This window comes from Manis javanica, chromosome 1 (genome assembly GCF_040802235.1).
Source record: "Manis javanica isolate MJ-LG chromosome 1, MJ_LKY, whole genome shotgun sequence".
In the NCBI taxonomy this organism is placed as follows: Eukaryota; Metazoa; Chordata; class Mammalia; order Pholidota; family Manidae; genus Manis; species Manis javanica.
In genome coordinates this window covers 204,694,351-204,714,486 of record NC_133156.1, presented here as the reverse complement: position 1 = coordinate 204,714,486, position 20,136 = coordinate 204,694,351, and the positions used below count along the sequence as shown (strand labels likewise).

The 20,136-nt window shown below is 51.3% G+C and overlaps 1 protein-coding gene across 3 annotated transcripts in view; it reads left to right on the top strand.

Moving 5' to 3' along the window:
* Positions 1 to 20,136, top strand: part of TTC7A (tetratricopeptide repeat domain 7A) — a 113,888-nt gene that overhangs the window by 33,520 nt on the left and 60,232 nt on the right. For all 3 annotated transcript variants that reach the window (XM_037024522.2, XM_017651042.3, XM_073213506.1), the window contains 5 exons: positions 6,245 to 6,323; positions 7,030 to 7,187; positions 7,730 to 7,793; positions 17,770 to 17,907; positions 19,428 to 19,511. In XM_037024522.2, the coding sequence (XP_036880417.2) occupies positions 6,245 to 6,323; positions 7,030 to 7,187; positions 7,730 to 7,793; positions 17,770 to 17,907; positions 19,428 to 19,511 (523 nt within the window). The remainder of the gene's footprint in view (positions 1 to 6,244; positions 6,324 to 7,029; positions 7,188 to 7,729; positions 7,794 to 17,769; positions 17,908 to 19,427; positions 19,512 to 20,136) is intronic.

The following is a 20,136-nucleotide window of genomic DNA, read 5'->3' as shown; positions in this document are numbered from 1 at the left end:
TGTGTCTGTGCATCATTAATTTTTTCCAGGAACTTTGCCCTATCCATCGTTAGTTCCCCCAGAAGACCTCTGCCCCTTGTTCTGTGTCTGATGAACTGGAACTCAAAGTACTGGCCTGGAAGGACAATCCTGAATTGGATGGCCCCCTCCCAAAGGGCAGGGGCCCAGGATGCCTGCGGTTCTGTTTCCTCTCACTGCCACCAGAGGGCAGCCGTGGACTCTGGTCCAAGCCTCACACACGGCGGTTCTGTAGGTGCCAGTCACCAGGAGAGGGCACCTTTCTGACATGCTGTTGGTGGGAGCAGTGCAGCTGGGCCCAGGATACTGCTGTGGAAAAAGTTTGGTTCTCCTTTGCAGAAGCAGCGTCCGGCAAGAGGCAGCAAGGGTAGCTGAGGGTGATGCAATGCCAGGGAAGCTGATTGTCCATGCCGGCGACTGGAGACTGAGTCTCTGGCATCTCCCAAGAACAAGAACATGAGCCGAGTAGGCGCCTCCCCCGGAGTGGGCAAGGGGCCATTTCTCTTAGGGTTGGCTTTTTCCCCTTCTTGCTGCCTAGACCTGTAGAGCCATTCTTGGCTCAGTTCTGGGAGTGAGCTTGGTCAACGTGTATTGAACCAGGTGGGCTGTTTTGTGCATGTTAAAAATATATTTTTTTAAATTACTAAAGCAATACGTGCTCACTGTACCAAAACCAAACAATGGAGAAGGGAGTAAGTGTGTTTTCTAAGGGAGTTCCCCTGGGCTTGGCAAGTTGTTCAGCCTTATGAATGCATTCTCCCTTTCTGCTGTATGTGTGCGCACTACCTTGCCTGCTGGGTGCTGAGTCGAGAGGCAGTTAAGGCAGCCAGGACTGCAGATTGTGGGGGGTCTCTGATGAATGGAGAGGCACCTTAGCAAACCCAGTCTGCTCTTTGGAAAGACTCTGAGGGATGTGTTCAGTCCACAGTAATTTTGTCTTATTCTCAGCAGCCACCCAGTATTTGCAGCAGTGGGGAGGGCAAGAGACAGAGTGCTGTAAGGGGGAGATTTAGCGTCAACAGTGAAGCCCAGGAGAGCCTCCTGGTGGGCTGTGTCACCCTTGGGGGCACCGGGAGACCTCTGAGTCACACTGGAGAGAGCATTCTCTCCCAGCCTTTAGCGTACTGCCTTTATTTATTGTTAGCACCCACCGTCCCCACTGCCCATCCCCTGTCGCACGAGAAAGGAAAGAGCCCCTTGCCTGGAGGTCTCCAGTGCCCTGAAGAAAAGTGTCACAGCCTTTTCCTGAGGCTAGAGGTAAAGAGCTTTAGTTTTTGAAGCTGATGCTGTGGATCTGAGGCAGGAATGAACAGCTTGATAACCATTTGAGCTTCACCTGACCTTGTTTCCTGAATCAACCCTCCAGCTGTTAGGATCTGCCAACTGTCTGTACTCTTCTAGGTCTTTGACAAAAAGCCTCTTGAACACAATGAGCAGTGCCACCCCTGAAACAATGACTCTGGTCAGCGTTGTGTGCACTGTGGCTTTCCGTTCCATTCAGCCATGAGTTCCATGCTGTTTCTCATTCTCTGTTTCCAATCAAACCAAACTAAAATGAAAAAAACCTCTTGAGCACCTACTGTATGCAAAATACTTTGCTATGCTCTGAATAAATCAAGAGTATGACTACCTTAGCAGACTGTGGACTCTTATTCATTCAGTCATTCAGTCTCTTAGTTCATTCCCCCTGAATTTGCTGAATGCCTGATGTGCACAGGGCTGATGACTAGGTAGTGCATACCAGGGTATGCAGTAGGCACTTTGTAAAGACTTAGTTAATTGAGTCCCAGGTGTCCTGGTATTCAAATGGCCAGGAAAGGAAAGACTAACCATGCCAGGTTGAAAGACAGGTCATGTCTTTTTCAGGGTCTTTTTAATTAGAATGGGGTAAAATCTGAATCTGGGTTCCTATGATAAGCCCACCTTGCCCCTTGGGTAAGTGATGGCCTGGAAAAACAGGTATCTTATAGGCTTTAATTTTCCCATTGAAAAATGGGGACTTATTTATTTCACAATGATTTCTTGAGTGCCTTCTATATGCCAAGCATTGAGCTGTTAATAGAATAATGAAGCCTTCCTCACCAACCTCATAAGAAGCTGTGGAAACTACATGAGACGTGATTTGAAAATTCTGCACCACTTCCTGCTGCTCACAACGGGCCAACAGGTGCAGTGGAGCTTTCCACCTCCTTGCACATCCCACCTGGAGGCTTCCCTCCAGGGAGAGAGCTATTTTCTTTGACCCATCCCTGCACACACATCTCTTTCTTTCTGTTCCTGACCAGCCAGGCTTTGCTGGAGTTGGAATCAAGGGCTTCCTGGCTTCTCTGTATGCAGCCTGATTCTGGGCCAGGGTTTGTTTAAGGCTCTTTTTGGATATTGTTGAAAGTGACAGCTTTGCTCAGAAAGGTCAGCATGAGAGACTTGAACAAAGAGATCTTTGAAGCTGGCCTCTCACAGGGCTCAGAAAAGCCCAAGCTGTACCTGGCACTGGCAGCTTTAGACCTGAGCAGGAATGCTCAGGCTGAGGGAGAAATCCCATCTGGCTACCCATTTCCCAGAGTGGCAAATTGAGGCAGAGGGCCTTTCCCAACAGCTCAGAACAGGTCAGTGCCAGCTGGGAGCCCAAATCTCTCCCTGTATAGCCCTGAGCACCAGAACCTCTGCGTTGGTTTTCCTCTTTATATGCATTCAATAAAAACTGGGATCTACCCAAAAAATGCCTGAGGATGATTATTTGCTTTGCTGAAGAATTCCTGGGAGCTTGTTTAGATACCAAATTCCCTTACAGATTTGAAAATTGTAAAATTACACAGCTTTGGGTACATTGGATTTTGTTAAAATGCAGTTCTGATTCCTTAATGGGATGTGTACTGGGGGAGGCAGCGTCCCCGAGTCTGCCTTTCTCCCAAGCCCCGGGTGATGCCAGGGCTGCTGGCCTGGGCACATACCTCCAGTGTTGATGGTGTAGATGCTAAAGGCAGAGAGAGGACAGTCCTTGAGCTGAGTGAAAAGAAGGGGCTATAGTCCCTCTTGGCTCTGGCCTCCTGGTGACAACCTGAGCCAGGCTGGCAGGTATCCCACAGAGTGGACAGTCACCCACAGGTGCCCAGAGTCACTGTTCTCCTCTGGGCTGTAGGGCCCTGGTGTGGCCCCAGGGTCCAGCCCTGCCTCAGCCTGCGGCCTTGTGACCCAGCTGCCAGGGTAGAGCTCTCCCGCCTTCCTCCCTTTTCTGGTAGCTGATGCATCTACATCTTCTTTCTCCTGGTAGTGGCTGGTACCAGGCTCTGCCTCAGCTGGCCTGGCCTATGACCTCTGACCTGTGGCCTATGGCCTGCTGTCCAACTCTGGGTTATTTTCTCAGGCAGAGGCCTCAGGAGGACCGAAGGGCCTCTGCGGCCGACTTGACCTACTCAGGCTCACGGGGGCTCCCAGCCTGTCCCTGCTGTGCTTTGTCTACCTGGGGATCCTGCTCTCCCATCCCCTGTCAGGGCAGGTGCTGGTGGGAAGAGGAGGATGGACACAGAGCTGGAGGATCCCCTCAGGCACTTCTGTCACTTCCCCTTACTCATTAGCTCCTGGACTTCCATGAAAAATGATATGGCCAATTAAGACGTAAGTCACAGCTCTGTGTCATCTTACCACACTGATGGGCAGTGACTTCAATGGGGTATGGGGGGGACTCGATAATGTGGGTGAATATAGTAACCACATTGTTTCTCATGTGAAACCTTCATTAGAGTGTATATCAATGATACCTTAATTTTTAAAAAATACCCCTAAATAAATAAATAAATAGACACAAGTCACAGGTTCTTTCAGACCCAAAGTAGAAGTGGAAAGGAAAATAACTAATATTTAATGAGCCTCCACCACATGCCTGGATATGCCTGGGGCTTCGCATTCCTTTCTCTTCCTGACAGCACTGTGAGCAAGTGAGGCCTGCTCCTGCAGATGGGGAGATGCGGACTCAGAGAGGCTGCCTTGCTTCCCCAAGATTACAATTTTAGGATCTGGCTGCAAAGCTGGAGTTTCTGTCTCAGGTTGTCCCTTCTGGAACCTCTGGCTTCTTAGCATAGGAGAAGGCACCAAGGATCATCTAAACTGGTGGTTTTCAACTTGAATGTCCATTGGAACCCTCTAGAGACCTGATAAAACCCAGATTGTTGCTCCACTCCAGAGCTTCTGATTCAACAGGTCTAGACTGAGGGCCACAGAATTTGCATTTCTTATAAGTCCCAGGATGCTGATGCTGCTGGTTCCAGGACCACACTTTGAAAACATGTGGTGCAAACCATGATTTCCCAAAGTGAGGGACAAATACCCCTAGTGAAACCCTAGGTTGTTTTAAGTGATACACAGATTAATTTGTTTTAAGCACTTCTGTATTTAATACCTGTTGGCAAAAAAATAACTGGCACAGCAAATCTATGATTTCAGGTATTTTTGGTTAAGGTGAGATATTTACTGAAGTAAAAAAAAAGATATGAAGAAAAGTGTTGCATAAATAATAACACTGATGGTGTGTAGCTATTAGCAAAACTTAATAAATGTGGTATATAGGTGACAGGAGCCTGGGAGACACTAATCCCAACTGAAGGCCTGATTTTAACTAGAGGAGAGACTATACAGAGGTGAGCCTCTCCCCAGGCCACATGCCATCGGTATCAGTGCCCACACTTACACTGTCTCTTAGGGTGCTGTGCTTCTCTGTCCTCTGGCCCCTCCCAGTTCTTCAGAACCTTCTGGCAGACTAGGGGAAGTCACTGTGACTCAGCCTCAGTCCTAGGTGTCTTTGTCTCCATTCTCAGCCCTACAACCATGGGTCTGTATTTATAATGAGGGTACTTTGCACAGTTCGGCTTTCTTGTCCAAATCCAGGTTCCCAGAAAGCAGGGATTGATCTATAAACTTGTCCTTTTACAATTCAAGGTCCCAAAGTCCCCAGTAATCTGCTTCATGATAGAAGTTGCAGGAGGGGCTGGTGTGACTTCCTGACTGCCACACCGCCTTTGACTTTTCACCCTCTGTGGTCTTTCATTTCCAAATTTGCTGGCCCAGCACCAAATTGCCCTTGTCAGCTGTGATCCCAGGAGCCCCTGGAGTCAATGAAAAGAGCAATCCTCTGATACTTGCTGAGCACAAGCTGTGTGCCAGGAGCTGTGCTGGGGCTGAACTTCAGGGGCCAGACTGGAGCTCTGCCCTCAGACTTCACAGTCCTCGAGGAGTCAGCCTGTGAACAGAAAATGCCCATGCAAGGTCATGCTTCCTGCAGAAGAGGAACTAAGGGCAAGAGGGATGTAGGCAGGAGGGGTAGGCGTGGGGAGGGGCCTGGGAAGGCTACAAGGAGGAAGTGATATTTGAAAGGGTTTTTTATGGCTGAAAAGAGGAAAGGCTGTCAATGCAGTGAAGAAGCCCGTACCAAGATTTGACAGGGAACTGTGACTCTTGCATGTCAGACAGTGCACTTGAGGGGCAGTAGGAGCAGTTTTTTAAATTGCAGGCCACAGTGCGTGGATGGGTTACATGGGTTAGGGGGCTGCAGTCAGCATTTTAAAAAGAGTATGGAGATACATAAAATAGAAAATAGAGTGGACTGCAGGTAGTAGTGATAGGTAATATATTGAAATTTGCTACAGTTTTATGTAAGGGAAGTGTGTATATACTGGGTTGCAGTGTAAAAATATTTTTTTTCCTATGTATCATACTTTTAAAAGCTTGAAAAGTATTTCAAGTCCCAGAGGGCTGACTGAAGGGGTGAGGCTGACCCTTATGGCCCTGTAGGCCCCCGGTGATGTGGGCTGGTCTAGGGCCCTAGTGATAGGGACGGAGAGCTGAGGATGGAGTCCAATGTTGACTGCATGTGACAGCTGAAGATTGAGAATTTGAGGTTGACCCAAGTCAGAAATTTTTACACCAACTCAAGGCTTTTGGGCCAAGATAATATCTTATTTGAAATTCTCAGTCTTGGTTCCCTTGTGGTGGTAAACTGGAAGCTTGAGTTTTGGAGAGGCTATAGGGAAGAAGAGTCCTTCCTGTTCTTTGAAGGATGATGTCCCGAGGCTCTAGGATCCTGTTGTTACAACTCGACCTTTCAGAGTTGACCTTGAGTGTTTTTAAATAAAATTCAAACAGGAAGTCTTCTCCTAGTTTCTCTAGGTTTCATGAAGATGACTTTGTGGGCACTAGGCTGATAATGACCCTGCTTCTGCTGTCTTCCCACCAGAAACATTGTGAAAGGCATGAGAGAGCTCCGGGAAGTCCTGCGCTCTGTGGAGACCAAAGCAACTCAGAACTTCAAAGTGGTAATGTGGGGGAGGCCCAGGATGGAATGCAGGCTGTGCTGGATTATTTAGGGGCCCATTTCAGTGGGAGACAACAGAAGTCCTAGTAGGCAGCCCCTGAATCAGGGATGACATGTTGCGTGCATGCTTCTACTTTCCCTCTCTGTGCTCATGGCAGACATTGTTAATCAATCTCAGCAGTCTTTCCCACTAAGCCTGGGAAGCATCCTCAGCATCCTTCTTATCACAGCTCTGCAGGTGGCCCCTAGTGTTAGATCAGAGTTGAAACCTACTCTCATCCTTCCTATCCTAAGCAAGGTAGTGAGCTAATTCTTAGGGATTAGTTTATGATCTTATTAACCTTGACTCATTTTTCTGCCCCAATTCATGTCAAATTGGAGTCACAGCTGCTTCTCACTGTAGAATTTTTGGTTAAATACCGGAATGGTATCTGGTCCAGCGAGCTCCCTGTGCTGGTGACTTTATGCTCCGCAAGGGCCTGCTGAATACTCAGAGCTGTGCTGGGCCCCATGGAGCCAGAGGAGAAAATGTGCCTCTTCTGTGGGAGAAGAGAGAGGACAAAAGATTAAAGTAGGAGCCATCAAGTCAGTGGAAGGGTGGGGTAGCCTCAGTGCTGGAGACACGGAGGAGCACAGGGGCTCCTTGGAGTGGGGTGGTGGGCCTCACGGCGGGGCAGCCTGGATCTGAGCTGCCCCCTCTTTTCCAGGTGGCGGCCAAGCATTTGGCAGGGGTCCTGCTGCACTCCCTGAGTGAGGAGTGCTACTGGAGCCCCCTGTCCCATCCGCTGCCTGAGTTCATGAGCAAAGAGGAGAATTCCTTCCTCATGCAGGCCCTGCGGAAGCCTCACCTCTACGAAGGAGACAAGTAAGCTGTGCTGGGCCACGCTGGCCTCCTGCCACACCCCGGGCTCAGGCCCTGTTGGCAGCCTCTCTCTCTGCCCTTTGCCCCCACCCCTAGCCCACTGCAATGCAGGCTCTTCAGTATCACCAGGCGCCAAATAAACCATAACAAATTATTTGGGGGATGCCTGCCTTCCTAATAGTCTTAATATACCTTTTTTCTCCTTTGTGCCAATAAGTGAAAGGTGAGGTATGTGACTGGCCTGGCAAAGCTGCTTTCTTGCCCTTCCCAGCTCCTTGCCCAGCGGCTTCATGCAGCGCAGGTGCGGGAAGGACATTTCCTGCCCGGAGCCCTGCAGTGCCCACCACAGCCTTTCAGACCCATGACTCCGGGCCATGATAAAGAGCTGCATGTGGTATCCACTGCTGGTGAATTATGCAGGAGAGGGTCACCTGACCAGGGCTGCTGCTGACTCTGGGGCAGAAGGGCCGGCATGGTGGGCCAGCCCAGCCCTGCTGCTTCATGCGGGCCGCCCTGGAGCCTGGGCTGCCGCTTGTGTCTTTCAGCCTCTACTGCCCGAAGGATAACATTGAGGAAGCCCTCCTGCTGCTTCTCATCAGCGAGTCCATGGTAAGCTCTGGGGCTTCCCTCCTCTGTCCCTGTGGGGTAGGGCTGCAGGGCTCAAGCACAGGACCACAGGTCCTGGCCCAGCTCTGCTGCCAGACGCAGGAGTCTTGGATCTGCTCCCCAACACTGGGCTGAGACTCGCTCATTGGCAAGGTTTGGCTCTGGTGCACAAGGTTTCATTTAGGGGCCTGGAGCCCACCCACAAACGAATAGGAACTGAGTTAAAAGTACCTGCCACCTAAGATTCCTCAAGGGAGGAACAACCTAAGACAGGGACAGTCGCAGGGGGGCCATCAGGTGAGAAATTGGGGATCAACAGTGGTGAAGGTTAGAACCTCACCCCCCTGTTTTGAGAGAAATCTTCTGCATCCGTGGATGTTTTAAGGCCCTTGTCTAGCTTGGATTAACACATAGTCTACAGGCACACACCTGATCATCTACAATTGCTCTCTTACAGCACTAAACTATGTTTTCTACCTTTATCTTGCATCTACCTACCACTTCAGCATTTTATTAAAAATAAAAATAATAATAATAATAATAAAGGGAGAAATGTGGGATCCACATATAAATCAAGTATAAAAATCAAACGAATATTCATATTTGACCTGATTGTTTATAGTTCATAATGTGTGATCAAAACTGAAAGTTTCTGTGATGACTGCCCTTGTACTGTTCACCGTGTAAGAACTTATTCACTATGTAAGAACTTGTTCACAATGTAAGAACTTGTTCGTTATGCTTCAGAAGATTGGAGACTGACGAGAATTAGGCTTGAGATGGATTAATGATTGTGCATTGAGCATTGACTCCCCTATATAGAATTTTATTGTTGTTAACAACCATTTGATCAATATTAACTCAAAAGACATCTTAGACCTAAAACAATAAAAACTCTGAGAATAAAAAAAAAAAAAGAGTAGCTACCACCTCTTCTGGGATTACAAAAGATGGTTTTCAGCAAGTCAACAGTATGCATTGACCAGCTCTGTGCTGGGTTCTGTGGCCAACACAGGGGCATGGAAGGTGCATGCATTTTCAAGGCAGAAGGCCTCTATCCATGGTCCAGCTCAGCTGCTCATTAGCCAAGGCCCATGGGCAAATCTAATCCCTTTGAGCCTCAGATTGCCTACCTATGAGATGGTAGTAACTCACAGAGGTATGCGTGCCTGTAGAAGGATTTCACTCATTCACACAACTCTTTGTCAGTTGTCATCTACTTTGTGTCAGACCCTGTTCTAGATGCCAGAGATGCAGCAGCAAACAAAAGGGAGTAAAGTCCCTGCCCTCATGGGGCATGTGTTCTAGTGAGGGAGGCGGGCAATAAATTAACTACTAAAATACCTGGGGTACATGTCTGAGTGCTATGGGAAAATAAAGCAGAGGGGGTAAGGTGTGCTGAACAAAGTGCATGTGAAGTGCTCTTCAGATTTTTTCATAAGACCCATTTCCCCTACCCTGGGCAGGGAGAAGAGGCAAACGTGCATGCCCACACACTTATAGGCTTTGGAGGCTCAGTGAAGGAGACAGCTGTGGCTGGGTGGTCCCGGAGGTGGTGAGGTGAAGGATGGCCTGGACTGGTCCAAGGGAGGTGGAAGAGGGGTGGGCGAGGGCACAAAAGCCAGGGGCAGAGGTGCTGTCCTTGTGGCATGGTAGGGGGAGTCCAAGGCTGGGTCCAAGACCTCGACTGAGGGGTGCCTCAGAGCCTGTGACCTGGGGACCCCCATTTTGAGAACTAGGTATTTTTAAACAGTGTATATGAGAGCAGTGTGTGGAAGTGAAGTTTAAGAAGCCAAGACCCCACATACTTGGAACTAACAAAATATCAACTCTACATCAATTTTTTAAAAAAGCCAAGGCCCTATGAGCTGGGCCCCTGAACCACCAGAAACGTCTATTCCTTTGGATACCTGGGACTGTATGATGCCAGGGCTCATTTAGAGAACTTAGATCAGAGGGTTACCTCTGGCTCAAGGGTTGACCCCAGCAAGTAGACAGGAGGAAGGACATTGGACTAGAGGGCTAGGAGTCATATTCCTCAGCACGCCTGGTCTGTCAGATCCGAGCATCCCCCGGGGGGGCACAGATATTCGGATCCCAAAGGCAGGCTGGCTGGGCGTGGTCCCGAGAGCTTGTGGGGCGTGCTTGTGACGGGTAAATGCCTGCTCCAGGGAGGGGTCATCTAGCTGGGTAGCTCAGTGTGGGGATGAGGTACCAAGGGCCGGATCTGATTTTCATGGGAAGACAGTGCACTTTTCACAGAAAATGGGCCCTCACTCTGACCACAGACCGAACCCACTCCTAGTTATGGAGCTCAGCCATAAACCAGTACCTCTCCCCAGGGGGCAGGTAAAAAGGTAGAATAGGAACATTTCAGGTCCTTTCTCTGGCATGTTCCAAGCTGATTATCTCATATAGGTTAGGCATTATGTTGAGCTCTCAGAAAAACAACAGTTTCATAGGATTCATTCTAATACTACTATGCTCCCATATTATAGATAGAAAAGTAAGGTCCAGGACAAGTACGTGTCTTGGTCAAGGTCACACACTGATAATCCTTGTGGCTATGATCCAAATCATGTCCATCTCCCTAAAGAGCTTCCAACGCATAGGCCGTGGATTCCAAGCACCTGAATGCAGCCCCGAGTCTACCACTTACTAACTGCTCCAATTCTCTGCTCCAGCTGCAGAGGGGCCAAGGGGGTATAGTGGTTTTGAGGATCAAGTGAGACGAGGCATCAGGAGGGCTTTGTAAACAGGGACATGCCTGCCAGTGTGAGAACGGTCATCATTTTTTCCTCCCTGGGAGGAATCAAGGCTCGACTCTGTCTCCCCAGGCCATTTCCTGTGGCCTCAAACTGATCTGGGTATCCAGGACCAGAGTTCAGAGGCCTTCCCATTATGGTTATTCCCCACAAACTCTCAAGCTGCCCTATGCCCCAAAGTGGAGAGTGGCCTTTTATAAAAGGTGGTCCACACTTGGAACCAAGGTGGACTTTCCTAAATATGTGGTTTACCTCCAAACATCTCCTTTTGCAAGAGGCCATGTGGCTGGCTGGCCTGCCCAGGAGACTTCTGGGGCCCAGGCTGGCCGGCCAGGCAGGACTTGGGGAACTTCCTGCGGCATCCTCAGACCCTGCGTTCTCTGGCCAGGAGGAGGCACTCTTCCGGGCCTGGGTGATTTGTTTCCTTTTACTCACACCCAACCTGTCACACATTTAGAAACTTTAGGAATTTGAGGAAGAGCTTGGCAAAGGACGTAGCTTTGGCGCCTCATCTACAGAAGGCTTTCCACCTGGAACCTGGATCTGTCCACTCGGAACTGTTTCTCAGAGTGGCCACACCTCTGACTTCTCTCTTGCCCTTGTTTCGCAACCTCTTTTCCTGCAGGTCAATCAGGTATGGATATCACTCTGCCAGCCTCCCAAACTCCTGCTCTGACCCCTTAGTTGAGCCCTGAGGCTCAGCCTGCCTTCCATCTATTTGTGAGGTTTTCCTCATCTCCCTTTGATGCTGGCTGGGTTTGGCTACCAATGCTAGGGAGAAACCTCTACAACAGCAGCTGGCTGCCTGGGTTCTAATACCTACAGAATGTATATGCTGCAGTGAAAGCTGTTGCCAGAGCAAGGGTGTTTGCAGGCTTCTTGAGCACATGAGCCCCAGTTTTGTGGTTTGGAACTCAGAGGAGTAGCCTGCTTAGGGTCCGGGTGTGGAGGTGGTGCCTGGGATATGGGTTTTGTTACTAGCTGAGTTTGATCAGAATGAATAGGGAACCTCTTGTCTTTCAAGAGGTAAACAGACACCTTAATGCTTTCACAGAATTGCAAGGGATATGATTTATAACTGGTCAAAGAAGGATTGTGTTTTCGACTCAGTTTTGAGTCTTTGCAACCAAAAGTGCAATTTGAAATCCACCCACCCACCTATCTGTTCAGCCATCCTCCCATCCATCCACCCACCCATCCATCTGTCTGTCTATCCAGTCTTGTTTGAGCACTTGGTCAGCACTGGAAATACAGTGATGAACAGTTCAATCATAGCAGCCCATGTTCCAGATGTACCTCTACCTAGTAGAGTATGTATCCAGGGATGTGGAGGAAATCCTTGTCTCCATATCAGAAGGAATTACCCCAATCTGTTGAGACCAAATGCATATTCTAGTTTTTGGAAGAATCATGTATCAAAACCAACCTGGTTTTCTCAAACAGTTGGTGAACCAGGAGGTATGGGAGTCTTGGCCATTTCTAAACTACTGACCTAGGGCATAAATATCTGTGCTAAAGCGAACTGAATCCTTGGGTCCCTGTTCCATTAGTTAGTAGAGAAGTTGTTGCTGGTGTCAGGTGCTTGGGAACTGGAAGGGCACAAAGGCCTGGTGTTCAGTGACGGTGGGGAGGTGGAGATCAAGCCTCTAGGGACTGGGGCCCTGCAGGTTAACAAGCTAACTGTGCCATGCCCAGTGCCAGGCATCTGGCAGTTTGACTCGAATTTGTCATTCACAACCTGCGTAGCCTGGCCAAGTTTCTTATCTCCCCAATACTTCATTTTTTCATCTGTAAAATGAGGCTAATAAGGCCCCTCTTGTAGGTTTTGGGGCAGAAGAGACAAGAAAATGAACACGAAGCTGCCTGTACATTGTAAATGTTTGGCACGTGTTCATTTTGTCCTGATAAATACTTGGCTATGACTCATCATTTAAGAAAACATTTGGGTTTAGATCTGGTTGAGGGAAAAATGAGTCTGAGGATACCATTCAGTTAAAAAAGAAAAAAAAAAGTGCTTCCTGGACTTGATTCCATTTGGGACTCAGCAGATGAGCACAGAGTGTTCCAGCTTTTGGCACCTGATTTGCTCTGACACCAGGCCCTGCTCGGCTGCAGGCTGCAATGGTAAAGGGTCTGATAACGCTGCCAGCTCAGAGCCCTCAGCTGAGCAGAGGTGGGAGAGCTTCTCGCTCTCGCTGGCAGGAAGAGCTGTTTCTGCTGCAGCAGCCTGGCACAGCGGGAGAGCAGGGGCTGAGGTGGGTCTGGCCTGGCCTGGGTCGCTGGGTTGATGGGACACATCACCGAGCATGTTATTTCTTGGCTCTGGGGACTGGCAGCTTGAGAGCTGCTGGAGAGGGATGACAGCGTGAGCTGAACATGACAACATCCTCTGGGAGGAGCAGGCGCCAGTCCCAGAGGCTGCCAGGAGACTCCCTTCCCGGGCGATTCTGTGGGTGTCAGCAGCAGGCGCTGAGACTCAGTCCTTGGCCAGCGGAGTGACCGTGTCTGAGAATAGGGCTGAGCAGGGCCCCAGACATGCTGCCCAAGGAGCTTTTCCCCTGCGAAGACGCAGCACCTGGGTCCTGATTGGGAAGGCCCCCTGCCTCGTGTTTTCCTTTGTTTTTTTCCATAAGCAGAGCATCCTAGGGCCTCCAATGGATACCTCCTCAGAGGCATCTGGAGGCAGGGGGTGAAGTCAGAATGCCTCAGTTCTAATCTGGGCCCCAACCACCTATCCACATGCCTTGGTGGCCTCCCTAGGCTTCTGTCTTCTCATCTGTAGGACAGTAATACACGAGAAGGTCACTGTGAGAATTCTGAGATGCCACTTATCACGTGCCCCACAGTTGGCTCCCTATCCTCCTCTTACCTGTTTCTGTCCGGGACTAGAGAGGAGAGAGAAACTGGGCCTGGTGGCAGTGAGGGTCGGTGCCCTCTGACACCCTGCAGCCAGCAGAGGGTCGACCTGGGGCTGGCAGAGAAGGCCCATGGGGCAGCAAGGGCCATCCTGGACTGGCCACTGAGGTTCATCCTTAACTTCCGGGGACCTTGCACATGTTAGTTCCCCTCTGGGCTTAGTTTCCCCATCTGCAAAGAGAGTACAGTGGCTTCCTCCTGCCCTTCCATGGAGTTACTGTGATGCCAAATGAGATGATGGACGTGAAAATTCAGCTCCTGGACGGCTAATGCACGGCACACAAGGGATGGCTTTTTGAACAGTCACCCTACCTTGGGTTTCACCTGGGCTGGCCTGCCTGGAGGAGTGGAGATTCCCTTCTGATAAGGCCCCATAGTTGCCTGATGGGTACTTGTCCAAAGACTAACCGTGGGTCACACTGGCAGTGACGAACTCTTGGATGATGGGGGACAGGGAGGAGCACATTTCTTTGGCTTTCCCTTTTCTGACCCACTGGGCCTGGGATGAACGTCCTTTAGTCTGGAGGAAGCCACTCCTTAGAGGACAGCCAGAGGGCCAGAGGGCCCAAGGCTAGGAGGGGGGATGGCCTGCCTGGGAGGAAGTGCATGCATTAGACAAGAGTAGGGCATCCCGGAGGTGGGCCTGGGGGTTATGCAGGGAGAAACCAGAGGAAACTATTCTGTATTCTAAGAGCAGTAAGGGGCTGGTGGTGAGAAGACTAGTGTTGCTTTAAGGGTCACCAGAGCATCCTCCTCTGTCATGCATTTGATTGAAAGGATTTCCTAGTGAGGTCATTTAAATGGTGGAGGGAAAAGAGTGCTGCTGCAATGAATCTGGGAGCATTGTGTGGCCTGAGGGCCTTGAGCCCAGGGGGGGAGGGAGCTGCACAGCTGTGGTGCCCTGGGCAGGGACTTGAAGGCCACAGAGAGCTTGAGCTGCACATGAGTTCCCACCCAGCCACTGGCCCCCGCAACATCCTTCTTCCTGGCACAGCTGCCCGCACCCAGCCAGTGCCGGAGCATCACTGCAGCGCTGCCCCAAAGTCGTAGCAACTGCTATGCAAATTTCTGCTTTCGGCCTTCCTCTGGGGAACCACACTTCCCCTGTGATACAGGTGTCAAATGCTGAGGAGCCCTGAGACATGCCTTCTCTGCTGTCTGCCCACTTGGCAGGCCTCAGGCCCCAGACTGGGAGAAGCTGCTTCCTCCTCTCTTCTGTTTGTGTTCTCCAAACTTAATTCATGCCCAGGGCTGGAAATCCACTCTCCCTCCTAGCAGGCACACGTTCAGAGACACTGTTCTGTTCTAGGTTAATGTCTAGGACAATAAGAGGATGTTTCCACACCAGGCCCAGAAATCTTTCTCTCAAATGTCACTCATTCTCCAGATATGGCCTGAGAACAGGGCTATGTGTGAGCCTGTGCTAGGGCTGGGAGTCTGGAGACAGCAAGACCTGCCCCTGACCCAGAACAGGTGACCCAGTTGGGTGTGCCTGGAGTTGGGAGAGGACGAGGGCATCCAGCCTCACCTGGTGAGGTAAGGAAGGATGGATACCCGAGTTGATCTGTGAGGAGCCAAAAGGCATCCAGGTAGACAGGGAGCAAAGACAGGCTCTGGGAAGAATAGGGAGCCAGTGGGCAGGAGAGCCTGGCCAGGTGGGCAGGGCCTCATGGTGAAGGGCCTTGTATGGCAGCCACAGAAAAGAGGTTAGACTTTATCCTCGGGCAGTTTGGGAGGGGGTTGGGAGAGGATGGTCTGGCAGGGGCTACTCTTCAAGGACAGGCCAATCAGAGCTGAGGCCTATGGTGCCAGCTTGCTGCTCACCATATCTTCAGGGACACTGGTCTGCATGGTGGTTCTCAGAGCCTGGATGTGCCCCACGGAGAAGCCAGCCCCTGGGCTGCCTGCCCTGCCCCCTTTCCATGAAGACCTGTCTCCCGCTGGGATTCTAGGTTAGCTTCCACTCTGTGCGAGCCTCGTATACCGCTGCAGCATCAGGTTTCTGTGGCCCCTCACTGAGGGCAGGGCCTCTCCCACTCTCATACCCTAACCTCTGCCCTCTGCCATTGCTGCCTGGTGGAAGCTACTTCTTAGGTCCACACCCTGGGCGGCCAGAGTTGGAGGTACAGGAGTGAGGGGGTGCGTGGCCAGGCCCAGGGAGCTTTGTGTGCCTTCTCAGCTCGGTGACGGTTCCTGCCAAGCCTCTCCTTAGGATTTCTTCTCTTCCTGTTGGTGCCTGTGTGGGTGGATTTCAACGGAAAGGTGGGGGATTTCTCTGGCACTTTCCCTCTCTGCTTCTCTCCCTTAACTCTTTGTTGTTCCTGGTCAGCTCTCGTTTACCAAGCTGGCCGTGGTGCTTAGCCTTTCTGGGCATCTGGTACCCCAGCACCCCCTCCTGGGGCTATGTCATGTCCGTTGGGGTTGTGGTGGCCCTTGCCTATTGTGGCTGGAGTGGCAACTGTCAGGGTCCCTGGCCACCAGCCTGCCTTACTGAAATGTCCACATGAGTGAGTCACTTCCTTGGGTCATGCAGGCTTCCAGAAGCCTCTATGGGAACACATTTCAGACCTGCACAGCAAGACAGATCCAGAGCCTGCTGTCCAAAGGCCATAGGGGTTATGCCTCTGCAGCCAATTGGCCTTGGGAGTCTCCACCCCTGACCAGGAGGACGGGTTGTACTCTGTGCAGAGGGAGGTTGTGGGGACCCATCTATGGATGGGAAGGGTTATCTGGATCTGGGTTTTAAGGGCTAAATAGCTCCCTTGTATTTTTTCAAGCAGACCAAGCTCTTGGTTCTGAGGTTCCTATGTGGAAAAGTAGAGGAGGGTGATTCCCAACACATGGATAGAGGGAGGGAAATGCTGGGAAGAGACCCCTTTGTACAAGAGAGAAGAAGTGAGGATACTGGGGCAGCCAGTGGAGCATCTGCCCAGAACCCAGCTTTGCTTCAGCTCAGGCACAGTGCTGAGAGAGAGAGAGAGAGAGAGAGAGAGAGAGAGAGAGTGTGTGTGTGTGTGTGTGTATGTGTGTAGGAGATGCAGGGGTTCCCAGAGCATCCCAGCATGGTCCCTGTCCTGTTGCTACTCGGCTCAGAGACCCCTATGATTCCTATTCAGCTGCTCCCAAGCCCCAGTGCTATCCCCAGGTGGATGGGTGTATAAGAGGGGGTGGGGCCTCATGCCACAGGCCACAGAACCAGAGGATGCCAAGTCCCTGATGGGGAGATTTCAGGCTTGCTGATCCCAAGCTCCCCGCTGCAGATTGTACAGACTCACTTGTTCCTGATGCACGTTTCCCTTCGTCCCTTCCCTCCCTGAGCAGCCACCTGGCAACTCTGAGCTACTGAACTCCTTGAGTGCAGGACCCCAAGCTCAAAGGCTTCATGTTGTGGGGGGGACTTCCTGGGGAGGGACAGAGAGGAGAGCTGGGTGGTCAGGGCAGTCAAGATAGAAATAGCTGGACATGGATGGGAAGGAGGACTGAGGACCTCATCAGAGGGATGGGGGAACCTGCAGAGGAAGAGAAGAGGGCTGCACAGGGCATAGCCTGAACCAGTTCCTCCCGTGAGCCACCCACCTGATCTAGATAGGTCCAAATACTACCTGCAGCTCTTTCTGTGAGTGGGCAATTATAAACATAGAAAGAGCTGTTCCATGGCCTATATCCTCAAAAATGCTACTGTCCTGAAGGACAGAGAAGGACTCAGGGACTGCCAGATGAAAGGAGACTGCAGGGACATGGCACTCGAAGGTGAGGCACAATTCTGGATCAGACCCTGGAATGAGGAAACTACTAGAAATGCCATCGACAGGACAGATGGCGAGATCTGAATGAGCTGGTATTAGAGGATAGCCATATCAATTTTACATTTCCTGAAACTGGCATTTCTATTGTGGTTACAAAAAGAATGTCTTCCAACATTTAGGGGTGAAGGGTCGTGCTGTTAACTGACTGTCATACCATTATGTGTTGGAGAGAGAGACAAAGCAGATGTCAATGTTCACAATTGGGTTTACTGTCATAGTACTATTCTTGCAACTGTTTTGTAGGTTTGAGTTTTGCAGAATAAACCATTGAATACCAGGACCTTAAGCCCTCACCCCCAACCTGGGCTATGGGTGGAGGGTGTTCTCTCTTTCCCACAGGGGTGGGGAAAGGCTCTGTCTGACTCTGGGAGTGTGGCCTGGGTCAGCAGCAAAAGGGGGGCAGTCATTGGGCCTCTGAGGCAAGGACCTTGTGGGGACAGGCACCCACTTATTTTCTGGCCTCGCTCTTTCCCTAACCACGTCTCCCCACAGGCGGCTCGGGATGTGGTGCTGAGCCGGGCGCCAGAGCAGGAGGAAGACCGGGAGGGGAGCCTGCAGAACGCCTCGGCCATCTATGACCTCCTGAGCATCACGCTGGGCAGGAGGGGGCAGTACGTCATGCTCTCTGAGGTATGGCTGGCCTCACCCTCTCCAAGAGTCAGGTGGCGAAAGAGGAAATCAGATGGAGCCACTGTTGGTCTCCCTGCATTGTCCCTTACGTGTTTCCGTCAAGGGGGACAGCACAGTCCTTGGGAGACCAGGCTCAGGACTGTTCCATCTCCAGTGCTGGGAGAGCTGGCCAGGCAGGGTGTTTTTTTTTGTTTGTTTTACTAATATTTTTATATATTTTTCTTTTGGAAGAATACATGGTATTGTACAGGGAAGCAGAGTTTCCCCAGAGATGACACTGGCCTTTAGTAACTGCCTCTCCTGGCAGGGTTCTGGGCTGGGTGTGGGGTGGAAACCTGGACCCCCCTCCCACCCAGGCTAGGCAGAGCACCCCATTCTCCTGGGCAAGCCCTGCTGGGGCATGCTCCATGGCAAAGCCAGAAGCACCGAGCTGCCCCTTTCTCCTGCCCACAGCGCAGATGGCACACACCCATTTCTGAGCTTTCAGATGTGGGCTGGGACCAAGAGGAGCTCTCTATACAGTGGTGGGCCTCTCGGCAGGAGCTTCTCTTTCCATGGAAGGCTCCTGAGAGGGTGGATGGTGGCATCTGCTGAGCCCCTGCTCACACCAGGCACCTTTCAGGGTGCCTTCAGATGACACCTTCTTCAGTGCGGGAGGGATGGGTGGTGGAATCCCAAGTTCACCAGGGAAGAAGGTGAACCCAGAGAGGTGGTTGTGTGCCTGGGATGGGGCATGGAGTGCATGTCGAGCCATCGTGCGAACCCAGGCCACTGAGCTCTTAAAGGACATGCTGTCTGGTCCTGTACACCTGCCCTCTGTCCCCCTATCCTGGCTGACCCTGGCCGCATGGTAAATCCTGGCCTCACATGCTGGAACCACTTCTGTTGGGGACTGTTAGAGCTCACCAGGCTGCCGCTGATTGCGGGCTGCCCAGAATCGGACAGGTGGGTGAAGCAGTCCATTTTCTCCATGGTAATAGAGAAGAGCAGAATGAAGAAGAGCCTTACATTTGGGTGGCATTCTATCCATGGGCTGTGTAGTCAGCCTGCTCTGCCTCTTGCTGGCCCTGGGACTGGCAATCAGTCAAGCCTCAGCTTCCTCTTCAGATGGGGGAATTAGAGAACCCACCTCACTGGGTTGTTGAGAGGAATAAATGAGGGAATGCATGTAAAAGGCTGGGAGTGGTGCTGTGCCCAGTAATAATAAATGTCAGCCATTATTCTTATGGAATGTCCACGTTTTGAAAGCAGTTTAGTAAATCTCATTTCATTTGCTTTTCACTGTCACCCTGTGAGGCATTCACATGGGAATGTGGGAACCGAGAGCCAGAGAGGGTGAGAGTGGGGTGCAAGGCCACACAGGGTGCCCGTGGCAGGAACAGGTGACCCCCTGGGATTTCTGACAGGAACCCAGCACAGCCTCCTGTAAAGTGACTGGGTAGTGATCACCCTGGAATGGAGCAGGATGGGCTGAGGGGGGGACCCCTGGAGGGGCAGTGCTGACCCTCTCCCTTTCCTAGTGCCTGGAGCGAGCCATGAAGTTTGCGTTCGGGAAATTCCACCTTTGGTACCAAGTGGCCCTCTCCATGGTGGCATGTGGGAAGGTAAGACCCTGCTCACACCAGGCACCATGGGGCATGTCCTGGGGCTGCACATGCACCCTCAGGGGCTCTGCTCCCCTTTAGTCCCTCACTGAGGTGGGCAGGGGATGGGACAGTGAATCAAAAACTTCAAGCAGCTGATTTTAATCCTCAGGACACTGGGGGCATGAGAGGGGCACACACAGACCCCTCTGGAATCCATCTGTGAGTTACAGGTGTGCCCAGTGTACACATGTGACTCTGTAGATGCTTTTCTCAGAGGCTGAGTGGGCATGGGATCGTGGCATTTCCGTCTGTGAGTTGTTGGCTACTACAACTGCATGAAACAGGCACGGGCCAAGGGCTCCAGGCCAGGGGAGCCTCGTTCCATTTGGGCAGTAGCTCTCTTCCTGTCCTCCAGCTGTAGCATCAGGAAAGGGCTTCCCCATGAACCTGGACTGTGCTTAGAGGGAGGGACTGAAGGGTAGAGCAGAGCAGCAGCATCCACAGTGGAGTGTGGGAGAGGGCTACGAGGTGCATGTGGCCAGAACGCTTGGAAGGAGCCCTGTCCAGTGCAGGGGGCTGCCTTTGGTCTATACCCACCAAACCCTGTTCCAGCACCCCCTGGTTTTTCCTCTGATGAGAGTTA